Raw genomic sequence first — 12810 nt, 5'->3', positions numbered from 1 at the left:
GAACGCTCAACCTTACGACGTGTTGTCGAGGACGCCACTTCTAACAGCTTTTATTTTGAAGGCAGTGGAACCGGAAAAGGACCACGTATTCTGAGACGTGATGACATAATTCGGAGAACCTCACAGTCAGCTGTGCCGTTCAATGTCCGTCGCTTGGCAAGCGAAGATAGAAAATAAAAATAAACAATTTGGTGGTTTTCATAATGGACACGAATGCAACGCAATACAATGTACAACTCTATATTTATGATCTATCGAGAGGGATGGCTCGCAGCCTCAGCCCCATCATGTTAGGTGAGTATTCAGATACAGAAATCCGATGCATCCGGGCCTTGGGGAGTTATAAGTGATAACAATACATACTGGGCAGAAGATGCTCTCTGTGGCTTGCATAGTTAGGTCGCTTTCATGCAGTTGTTGCCGTGCAGTTTACCGGTCTTTGGTCAACTCACCAAGGTCTAGTTATTTTAAATACATTCATTTTGAAAATATACTGTGAAGCGTGAGTGAGTTATGTTAAAGGGTGTTGATAAAGAAACTATACACTTGCAATCTACAGCTCCACGGAGCTGCTTGCAGAGAAGATCACCTACCTCACTACTTTTTCCCTTTTTGTTACAGGAAAGCAACTGGATGGTATATGGTACGGATTTTCTTTCTTTTACTGCATTTGGATCTAAAAGAGTGATCTTCTAAGTCATAAAAGCATTGCTTCTCATGTCATGTGTGGCTCCATCAGGTGTAGACCAGTAAGCCAATTATGATCCCAGAGCAGATAGGCATTATAATCCATGAACAATAAGATGTAACCCTGATAAAACAACAAACTACGTGTCTGAAGATAGTCTCATGTTGATATTTAGTAATGCATTTATTGCTTTTGGTTTCTATTTTGCATAAAATACTTTCAGAAAATGTAGGAAACCGTAAAGGAAGTATAACTCAAATAACTAATCCCACATTAATCAAGTAACTAAGGCATTATTAATGTGTAACAAGTGAGTTATTATGTTGTCTCACTAGTTTGTGGTTTGTTATAAAAAGGCACAGACTTACACTTTCTAAATAAATGCAGGTAATGTTGTTCTGTGTTCCTTTTGTGATTCTCTACCAGGCACACAGCCATAGTGGCATACGGTGATGAGTTCTTCTTCGGAGGGGAGGGGATCTCCAGCTGTTCGCCGGTAAGTCTGTAACAAGGGGACTGACTCCATTTACACGTTTCATTTAACAAGCTCATAAAGGGAACGCTTGCAAACCAAGAGTTACAGTCGCAGGCTGATTCTCGACTGCCTTGAATGGGCCAATGAGTGTTAATATCAGTGTTCATTTGGACTTTGAGCTCAAACGGCCGCTGTTTTATCTAAAAGGAATAGTGTACAGTACAGTACACTGTTGAAGAATAAGCGTGTATGTAGTATACAAAGTAGCCAGCCAGCTACGTCTCCATGTTTTATGGGGTCAAACCAACCAAACATGTCATTTTGATGTGGGAGTGTTTATGATTGGTTGAATTGACAAGGGAAAAATAAAATACTTTTAAGTTTGGAACTTGGCGTTGGTGCTGCTAAGACTAAACCTCTAAAAATCCATCTTGTCTGTGCATGATCAACCGCTGTCCAAGTACAGCGATTGATCATTGCTTTGGCAGCGCAGACAATACTTGTTCAAAGGATAAATGCATAGTTGGTTTTGGTTTTTTTAAGAAAAATATAACAAGTAAAAAAATCTTGCGAGCCTTATATCTACCTTTAACAATCTTTCATGAAATTCTATTCATGAAAACCAGAGAAACACCTCCAACACAATGAGCCTAGACTCTAAAGTATATGTTCTTTTTTTAATTATTGGACAACTTTTTAACAGCTCTCATAAAATGTGTAAACGCTTTCCATCTCCCTGCTGTGTGTTGGTCAGGGCGGGACGATGCTGGGCCCTCCAGACACAGTGGTAGAGCTGGGCGAGACAGAAGTATCTGAGGAGATCTTCATGGATTACCTCACTTCCCTGGGAGAAAGCACATACAGGTCGAGTAGCTGTTTTCCAACCGAAAAAAAAAAAATAATAATAATTTGGACTCCCAATAAGTTTTCAAACTGTGTTTTTCCTAATGTGTGGCTAAATTCACGAGTCTGACCTTACTTTATTACATTACATTTCATTTAGCTGACGTTTTTACCCAAAGCGACTTACAATACGTGCATTCAACCATGAGTACAAACTCAGAACAACGAGAATCACTTGTTACTGACGAGTCACAATGCATGAAAGCTGTTCCCTGATGCATTAACTCTCTTCCGTTCTCTCCTTGTTCAGAGGTGACAGGTATCGCCTGTTTGAGCACAACTGCAACACCTTCACCAATGAGGTGGCCCAGTTCATGACGGGCAGGTCCATCCCATCATACATCACCGACCTTCCATCGGAAGTCCTCTCCACGTGAGTGTGAAACTGCCCAGGACTTTAATCAAATCTGTCGTCTTTGCCCGTCTAAACATTTGTAATGCTGTCTTTCTTTTTGAAAGTAACAGCTTAAATGTTCATTATATGCTTCTATATACACTGAAAACAGATTGATTATATTTGAACTATCTATTCTGGGTTTCTGTGTCAATTCTGCTGTGTCATGCTGTCTTTCTACTTAAAAGTAGATGCTGTCTTTCTACTGAAACGTAACAGCTTAAATATTCATTATATGCTTATATTCTCACGTACACTGAAAATGTATTGATGAGATGTGAACTATCTATCCTGGGTTTCTGCGTCAATCTGCTCTACATTTTAAACTTGTTCACAGTGTAAAATACATACTGTACCTTGTTGACCCACCTGGAAACGATAGTCTGTTTATATGGGTTTACATAAAAGTGCAATTAAAGCAATTAATATTGTTTTTTAGTCTAAAAAACATTTTTTCCTTTCTTCCTCAGACCGTTTGGCCAGATACTGCGGCCCATTCTGGACTCCATCCACATCGCCCCTCCAGGAGGTAACGTCATCAACGGCGGAAGAAACATGTAATGTGATGGAGCAGCAGAGTTCCTGCAGTGCTCACCAGGTCACTTTTATTGTAGTCAGGCAGTCAAACTAATCGTCTTTCTTCCTTCTTTCTTTCTGTATATAAGCTACACATTAGCATTGAAGCTAAAGGCCATTTTGTAAGCTATAACTGATAACTGACCAGTAAGTCCTTAAAAATCCTCATCTACATATAATTTCCTCCTTTAATCTGAGTTGGTTCATGAATTACACTGAGGGGGAACTCGGAGCCCTCTTCATGAAGTCTGACGGTGCATCGGTTATTCAAATTCAATACACTGCAAAGTACTTGCAAAACACACACGTTTGGGTTTAGCAGCATAGCCGTAAATCAACATAGTTTTTTTTTAACACTAAAAGTTGATTATGATCAATGTTGCCTTGTGAAACTGTGTAACTACGTTTACTTATTTCTTGGCACCGCAGCGTGATTCATCATTTAGGGCTGCCAGGATATCAGATGTTCACTACATGGGGCCAAAAATAATTCACAGTTATATTATCCCGTTATCTACAGAACATTTAAAAAAATTAAATAATATTAATAATGCTAGCGGTCAAATTCAACTCTAACTTTGTGTGTTTTGGCAAATTATTGCCAAGGATAATTAACTGTATATAAATGATTTAAGAGGTGCTGGTTTATTAACACAATATCATATTTGTATTATCACCATAACATTAATATTTCCTTCAGTTATTATTACGGTTATCTTCAATACTCGTATCGCAAGGCTTATTTCGATTTTGCAAGAATTTATACTTTTACTTTTCATCATAGGCCTATTGCACTTTTTACTCCACTACTGTATCTGATGGCTGTAACTTAACCACCTACAACATTAAAATACCTCTCGCACATTAGTGCATTCAGCTTACTTAGTGCTTTAGCTTTTGTACTAGGGCACAAAGTACAAATCCATTTTAGTGTTGCAATGTGTATCTAATATATTTTATTTCTTCAGTGTAGTTATTTAAGAAGGAATTCTGTTTTTTATGTTATTATTACCAATATATGAGGTTTCCCTCATGGTTTCTGCAGTAAAAATCATCTGCTGTTGACTACAATGGAATTAATCTGTGTGCACTATTAGATATATAGATGCGTTTAATATATTCAAATTCTATGGATGCCGGTTGATGAAAAATAGGAGTAAGATGTTTGGAAAATCTTTTAATGTCAATCATATTTTTTATTTTGCGCTAATGATTTGTTTTGTTATTTGCTAGCCTGTAGTCAAATTCCCATCAGTGATCCTTTTATACCTGCAACATTTGTCTTAACTGGTTCTGTTGAATTCAACCTGACATTATCATTTCAACGGTCACATCATTTGTGATATGACGTAGAGCAGGTGATTGATGCCTAATTTACACTGAGGTTATAAGATTAGAGGTGATATAGAAACACGTTGTGTGTGTCTCTATAGCAGTACTTGGATCAGTTCATCGTGAATTCAGTTAGTCCCATTTATATGAAATTAATGGCTGACTACAAAAGTCTACTTTTTCTAGACAATCCTAGTTTAAAGGTTTTAAAACAGTTTTCTGTGTCAGAAAAAAAAACAAGAACGTAATTACATCTTCTCTCTGATATAACTGAAAGTGAACTGCACCACAGCCCTGTTATATGACATACGGCTTGCATCTCATCGTTTTTTAAAATGTAGATGTGACCATAATCAGGGCCATGCCCTGTACTTTAATCTTAATCCCAACCTGCTCGAGTCCTTTAACAGCCACCAGAGTGTGTTGGGCGTACAATACACCTCTGTGCCTTCATTTCCCTGCTTAGCTAGTCACCCTGTTTGGAGTTGGCATGGTTATCGTATAGCACATATGCTAACGTCACGTGCAGTCTGCATCCAAATCTATTAGTTAGTGTATTGTATGAAGGTCCGAATTATACACAGGTGAGGTGAAACGGGTAAGAAGTAGTAAGGAACCCTCAACCAAACTCTGTAGGAAGCTGTAGTTAACATAAGCAGTTGAAAGTATTCCAGATTAAACATCTGGATCCTGTAACACTCACAGTCTGTAATCTCAATGCATTCTCACTGCACTCCGCCATCAGAAAGAACAAGATCACCCTCAAGATAATGCATGGACGACATGTTTTCAGGTTGATCTGATTACGACAGTGTTACACAAATGAACCGTATTGAGCCTCACGGGTCAAAGCTGAATGGAGGATCAAAGAAGCATAGGAAAAACAAGACGTCTGAAAGAATGACTAAACCAGCATTAACTTTCATTGTGTTCTCCTGCAATAAATACACCTCGCATACCTTTCGAGCAGTCGCCATCACATGTATCTTGTGCGCCTCTGCATACATTTTGGATGTGCAATCTATTTAAAACTTAATTTATTTTCAAACCTAATATGTGTAAGTGTTTGGCTATTTGAGGTTGATTTCCCTGTGAGAGGTTACAAGGCTGCAGGTGAATCTGGGTTCTGTTATGTTTGCCTTCTGCTAACCAACTGAGTGACATGCTGAACCAGACCAGTGAAATGTATTCCTGCACAAGTCACCCTTTGTTGCTCTGATAGTCTGTGTTGATGCTGGCTGCTGCCCGTAATGTGAAATTTTAACAGATAGTAATGGATAGTGTTATCTATTTAAGTAATATACCTATAGTGGATATGTTTATGCATATTATTTGGATTGTTTGTGTAATAGTTTTGTTTTTGTAAAGCTACCTACATATAAAGCCATTGACAACAAATCTGACAATATCTGGTGTTATTCTTGACCATTTCTAATAGCAAAGTGTCTTTGCACAAACACACATGAAGAGAATTGCATTTAACCACCACATGTCTATGTCTAATTGTCTAATGTCTAATTTTGATATGTTGCTCCATTATCTTCCTGATACCATGGGGAAAAAAGTGTTTATTTTATTTTTTTAATTAAGTTTTGGGGTGATAAAAAAGACACTAATATATATATATATATATATATATATATATATATATATATATATATATATATATATATATATATATATATATGAAGTATGCTGTGGGCTCCAGTCTGTATGGCTTAACTTATGTGAAATGCTGCATTCTTCCAACACGAGACAAAGCATGTTATTAATATGTTATGACAATGTTAAAGGAATAGTTCACTAACAAAACTTTTGCACTAGATTAATATGTCTATCCTAAGTTTTCTATGTAGCTGGATGTGTGTTGATGCTTGTACAAAGCATGCTACATGAACCTTATTAACTCTCCGCGTGCGATACGAGTGCAGCCCACTGTTTGTAGTGGAAAATTAACTGAGGTCAAAGGTCACACACGGTTAGAGTTAGGCATGCGTTCCAGATGGTGAATACAGTGAGGGCTTGGGATGGTTGGTGTGAGGCGAGGAGAGGAGATGGTGGAGGATGCAAGGACGGCTTTATGAGAGAGTCAGGGAAACATGGATTAGAAGCAGGAGGCACGGGCCAGCGCATCATAGCAGAGCAGGTAGGTAACTTTTCCAGATGGCGGATATCTCGCTGTGCAGCAAAACTGTTGTGCATACAGATGTGAAGCATACTTGGTCCATGGCCTTAAGATCAGCACCCCTCCTCAGAGAGACTGGATAATAAATGCAGACAGACCTAGCCTGTCCTTGCTCCCTGCAGCTGCTGAATCAGCTCAGTTAGTAGCACAATTATGAGTGTCCGTGTGACATTTGACAAACGTTAACCTTCTCTCCTACAAGGGTACTGTCAGACTGGCCAAAGTTGTTAGCGCTGCAATACCTCCATGACAAAACCCAGTAAGTCACACCGACCCTCCTGCTGCGGTGACAAAGTCTTCCATGACACACAGGGGTGACTTGGACTTCTCTTCCTGTTGGCTCTGTGGTGCAAAGTTCATCTTACTTTGATGTAAACCAGGTGGAATAAGATAAGCCGATACTGGAATTAATTTCTGTAAATATTATTATTATATTTGATCAATATCATATCATCATCTGATGAAATTGCTATTGTGAACATGATAGCAAGTAGTTTGTTTTTTACACAGGCACCAGGCTCAAAGTAACATTTTGAATTTAATTTCAAATCTGTTACACCCAGACCTGGGTAGTTTTGTGTTCAATGTTTGTTGTGTTGGCTGTCACTCACTGCGTCTCTCATTTCAGACTCCTCCCCCCTCGAGTGCCAGCCTCATGTGTGATTGCAAGCCCCGCCCTCATTGTTTCCACCTGTGTCTCGTTCCCCTGTGTATTTAGTCTGTGTCTACCCTCTGTCTTGTGCCAGTGTATCATGTGATGTTACGAACGTTTAGAGTAAAGACTCTGTTTTTCGCAACAAACAACCTGGTCTCTCGTGTCTGCTTTTGGGTCCAACCTCCCGTGGTCCTGGTCTTCCTAACAAAATCCCCTTTTAACTCTCATTTTTGGTCTCCACCGACTCCTGAGGGAACTCTCTTGCTCTTTAGCAGCTAAATGTTCCATAATGTCACCATCTTTGTCCGTCTGCTGTTTTGTGCATTTCAGATTAGGGTTCGTATTTTAAGTATATTGGAGCTTATTTGTTGAAAATGTTCTTGAATCCTAACTGGAGCATGCTAACAAGGACAACGCTAATATGCTGGTAAGCAGGTAATGTGTTCAGGTTCAACATCTTTGTTTGGTGTGTTAGAATAACAGCATTTGCAAATAAGCACAAAACACAAAGAGTTAAACTACATTAAACGTATGCGCTGATCAATCCAGTTTCATTTTGTGATTGCGATCATCTCAAAATTTTAATGCTCTGCACCATTCGGCCATTGAGCTTTACCGCTCACATGCCTACAAATGTTGGTTAAAGAGGTAAAATAGTACACACCTTTACACTGGCAGTGACAATACTGAGATAAATCATAAATCAACCATAGATGGGTTGTGGTATTGCAAATGAATAAAATGTAGATTTAATGTCAGTTCTCTCAAAATCTTCTGATGTGTGCTTCTCAATACGCAGTGTCCTCAAAGTGTGTGTTGATGACTGTGCGTGTGAGAGAAGGTGAGAGACAGAGAAAAGATGAAGCTTTTAAGTGTTTGAAAGCTGAATTTTGTGTCAGTTCTCTTGAAGGTTTTGCTGGAAGAACTGCATTCCCACTGCTTAATGTTTCATTCAGCACTGTTATGCATAATTAAGGGAATCATGTACCATTTCTGAAGGTTACCCTGCCACCGAGCACCGAATAATTAAAGTTTGCACTCCACAGTAACAGAGTGTCAGGTTCTTAGTTTTGAGGAACAGAAAATCTGCAATTGGTCACGTTTCCTGCAGCTGATATTTTGCACGGAGACGTTATGTAATCTCATTTACAAATCTGCATGCCTGAAGAAAAAAAAGTATATATATATATATATATATATATATATATATATATATAGATAGATAGATAGATAGATATGTAGATAGATATAGATAGATAGATATGTAGATATATATATATATATATATATATATATAAAAATATAGATATATCTATATAGATATAGATAGATAGATAGATATATAGCTAGAGCAACCATGACAGTATATTAGTTATTAGTGACGCGTGATAATGAAAGTGTGAAGGACTTTGACGTCATAGCATTTGTATGCATGATAACGGCTATGAACCAATCAGATTGCTTCATTTGAGCTACCTATTTTATAAAGACTATACAAACTTTGCTGATGCTATAATAATGTGTTGAAATATGCATTGCTCACGATCACAGACTATCTTGCGTAACACCGGCAATTGTCTCCACATTTAATGAAGTTCAGTCTGATGAGGGTCTGGATAAATGTTCTATGCCACATCAGTAAATATGATAATTATTCTTGTCCAATCAAGCCTGCTCCGACATGGTTTCATCTCTGCTGTAGATGTCAGTTTGAATGACTGTCAATTTGTCCCGGCGGTCTCTTTCAGCATCCATGGAAAAAAGAGGATATCCTCCTTTGCACCCTCTCTCCCTCTTTTCCGTACTCCTCCATCTCCATCTTCTACTTCAGCTCATCTGTCATTTGTTCATTCCTTGTATCTTTGTTCTCATGCTACCTCTTTCGAACACTTTCATCACTACCAAATGTGCCTACCATCTCCTATTCTGTTGATTTATCACCTGTTTCACCTCAGATCTCTTTTCTCTGCTAATCCTTTCTCCTCTCACGTCCCTAAATCCTTCTTTTGCAGAACTCCTTTCTCAAAATCTTTAATTACCCTGGGAGTTTTTGCTTGGCTGCACTCCCTCCGCTTTCCAGGCCTCCTCTCATTTCTTTCCTTGCCTCCTCTTCTGACTTTCTTGACCTCGTTCCCTAACTCCTATCATTTTTGATCATCCATTTTTCTTTCTAGTCTTAATGGGCTTAGACTGTGCAGCTTTTACAAAGTAATCCATTGAGTTTTTCTGGCGATAACTAAAAGAAAATTGCTCTCATGCAAAGTAAAAGTGTATAAACAATGCTTGTCACGTTGCAAGCACACTCCCAAACAGTGAATTAATTTGGGAGTTATGTATGACTAGCGTTTACTCTGTTTTCATCTCATGCGGAAACCAATTTATTATTAGGGTGTTAGATTAAGACTTTAATGAAAGAACATAACCAGAGTTTGATGTTAATTTGCAGAAGGAAGCAAGAGGACAAAGGTGTGAAATACTTGCTTTGCCCTTCCCCCCACTTCAATACTGTCTACCCTTCCTTAAGACCAACTCTATCCCCTTCCTTTATTTCCTTCTCCAACTTGTCAGCCTCCACACAGGCGACCAACTGGAGACGGCCAACCAGCTGGACAGGTCACCTTTTAAAATGACTCAGGTCAACAGCTGTTGTGTGTTCCCTGTCTGTGTCAAGCCAAGGCAACTGCCGTGCCCTTGCATAATTACATAGATGCATAAATCTTTGGAGACATGTTAACTGTCCACAAGACCGTCTGTCGCCTCAGTCACCATTGGCAGCCGTTTCCTGCAATGCCCTTGGGTTGTCCCCCCGAATCAAGGTGCGTGTGCCGGTGAGTTCATGTGTATCCTCCTACATGTGTGTGTAAGTGTGAAAATGACAACTTATCTGGGCCTGTGTGCCAATAAATAGCATTTTGAACTTTGAGTGGCCTCCATTTTCGATCATAGTGGGGTCACTTAGGAATAGTTTGACATTTTGGGAAATACGTGTCTTTGCTTTATTGCTGAGAGCTACATGAAGACTCTGATAACGTGTCTGTTCAATATGAAGCTATAACTTGCAGTCGGTTAGTTTAGCTTAGCATTAGACTGGAAACCAATAGAGGCAGCTGGCCTCGCTCTGTCCACCTTTCAGCTATCGCCTTGTTAAACTAAAGCATGGAAACGTAACTTTATCAGGTTGTGAGTTCTTTTTTGCCTGAGTAGACACTATTACTACTTATATGCACATTACTGGTTTGCATAACAGCATGCAAACCAAAAGCATAAGCCATTAGTCTCACTTTTATTTTGAAAAACAAAAAAAGCAATGCATTGCAACTGTATAGCCCTGTACAGGAAATTGCCTTTATACACACACACACACACACACACACACACACACACACACACACACACACACACACACACTTCAATCAATGTTCTGTCGTAACCACTATAAGGCCAATGTTACAGTTGAACCTGGGCTGCAAACTCATTTTGTCGCTCATTAGGAGAAGTGTGTAGTTGCAGAGCTGTGGTGTCTGATCCTACAGGGACCTGATCTGGTGCCTGCAGACCTGCAGGCAGAGAGAGGGGAATGGGAGGAAGAGAAGAAGAGTGATGAAGGGTGGAGAGGAGAAAAGGAGGTCAGGAGAGAGTGAAAAGAGCAGGAGGTAAAGGGAGGTACACTAATTACCTGAGAACTAAAGCTTGAAGGGTCCTTAATGGACATATTGGCTGTTGCAACATAAGACCTCTTTTTACATTGATTGCATAAGAAGTCGTTCTGCACACAGGGACTCCCTCTTAAAAAATACACGCTGCACATTTCCTAAACGCAACTGCTCAACGTCATATCGAGGGTGTCTCAGTCATGTTGGCATCGTAGATATTCAGACTTTTGTATGGCTCACTAAAATTAGAACAAGCCTGGAAGCTTACAATTCCTCAGTAGCAACAGAGATGGTTTGTGATGTTGCAATACTCACATTTTCCACTTGATGGCACCAGCTCAGAACACATGTGACAGAAGTAATATGCTGTGAGGATGGTCATTACAGCTGAACATGCTTGTTCGTCTGGGAGGTATAATAAAGATTTATTATTTTAAAATGTTATTTGGGTTTTCTTCTCCAATGTAAGCCTTGACAGTCTTGCATAAGAAACAAGACTCCAACACAGCAGGTTTCTGCTTTTCTTTATAACGCTGGAGACCCAATACGCTCTTATAATTAAGTGTATTTCAAATTATTTGGGTTTTTATATGTAATACATATATCTTTATTACTATAATTTGGACCATTAATTTGTGAAATCTGAGGAAAAAACTGAACAAGCAGACTCATCTACAGCATGCATGTGCTCTCTGGTGTGGAGGCTGTGTGTCTTTGCACTCATGAAACCTGTAACTAAGAGGTGTCACTACGAGTTTTAAACCATGTGAAAAGACGTGGCACTACTAGAGCGTCCACTGCTTCAGAGACGCGCACACAGGAGTGTAAGCTGTGAAGATGATTTATTTGCTGAGAGTAGAGGCGCACCAAGGGTAAGAATGTGAGACCGAAGTCCAGCGGAAAGAGGAGAAACTGAGGAGAAAGCTTGTAGTTTTTTGTACAGTTTGTACAATCTAATACAACAGTACTTACTATTAATCCTTCATCTGTGAAATGAGGGCACACAAGTGTACCGGACCCAAAAACCCATTGCACTGTCATTCACATATATGCATGTCGATTTAAATGCCGATTCAACTGACTGATGCAGTGGAATCTTAATTTATTTTTTTTTAATTCTGTTTGTAGAGGATGTTTCCTGAGCGCAGGCTTGATGCAGACGGGCTAAGAAAGCCACTGGGAGGCTATCAGATCTCTGACAGGAAGGAGCTACCAGAGACTGGACAGAATCTGCTGGGACGTTTTAGAGAAAGACACGAGTTTCAAGCCAACTGGCAGTCCTTATGGCAATTCTCCGTGTCCCACAAATGTCTCCTCAGAGAAAACCTTCCAGATAGTTAAAAAAAAAGAAAAGAAAAAGCCACACGAAATAGAATCAGTATCCACAACGGCACCCTTTATTCTCTTTTGTCCTGCAAGATCAACGAGAAACACTGGCAACCAAAACGCTCCAATTCAGAGAGATGCCAAGTCTGCTAGCTGTAATTACAACAGTTTGTTTGGTGAGAGGCACCAGCATGAGCACATATGAGAAACGTATTTCTAAGGAATACAATTAGTTTGTATTCTGATGGCTAGTGCTAATTCTTCCATTTTAGTATCAGCTGTGTAAAGAAAATACAGTGTGGGACTATTACAACGATATTTGTAGTGGAAATATAGCTCCACTTCAAAATTAGGTCACATAATTTGAGGATTTACCAAATACACCGTAACAAAGAGAATAATAATGAGATAAAAAAGTAAAAACAGATCCACACAGCACCTCTCTTATCAAAAATAGAGCACATTTGCTGTCAGATCTTCCTTCCACATCTGCCAGAAGCAGTCATTTTTAGAAGGTGCACATATATGCACTGCAACTTCACGCAATAGCTTTGTGTGACGGGAACTGTTCTCGTTGTCATGAACAGAAAAAAGTAGCTGCAAATAACATTTCACACTGACTC

At 39.3% G+C, this 12810-nt stretch overlaps 1 protein-coding gene across 3 annotated transcripts; it reads left to right on the top strand.

Annotated features, from left to right (window-relative positions):
• Positions 1-113: 113 nt before the first annotated feature.
• LOC137787187 (desumoylating isopeptidase 1-like) lies at positions 114-12156 on the top strand. 3 transcript variants are annotated; one of them, XM_068579484.1, is made up of 7 exons: positions 114-294; positions 622-643; positions 1115-1184; positions 1918-2027; positions 2317-2439; positions 2931-2989; positions 11990-12156. In XM_068579484.1, exons 1-7 carry the CDS (start codon positions 204-206, stop codon positions 12001-12003), a joined length of 489 nt encoding a protein of 162 aa, XP_068435585.1. In that variant the 5' UTR covers positions 114-203; the 3' UTR covers positions 12004-12156. The 3 variants fall into 3 exon arrangements, with proteins under 3 accessions (XP_068435585.1, XP_068435584.1, XP_068435583.1); XM_068579483.1 differs by having other exon boundaries at positions 2931-3058; positions 11990-12155; XM_068579482.1 differs by lacking the exon at positions 11990-12156 and adding an exon at positions 7182-7244.
• The last annotated feature ends 654 nt before the right edge of the window (positions 12157-12810 follow it).

The sequence above is a fragment of the Clinocottus analis genome, unplaced genomic scaffold (assembly GCF_023055335.1).
Source record: "Clinocottus analis isolate CAN_PGR_092001 unplaced genomic scaffold, fCliAna1.0.p SCAF_16, whole genome shotgun sequence".
Classification (NCBI taxonomy): domain Eukaryota; kingdom Metazoa; phylum Chordata; class Actinopteri; order Perciformes; family Cottidae; genus Clinocottus; species Clinocottus analis.
This window is presented reverse-complemented; position numbering and strand designations above follow the sequence as displayed.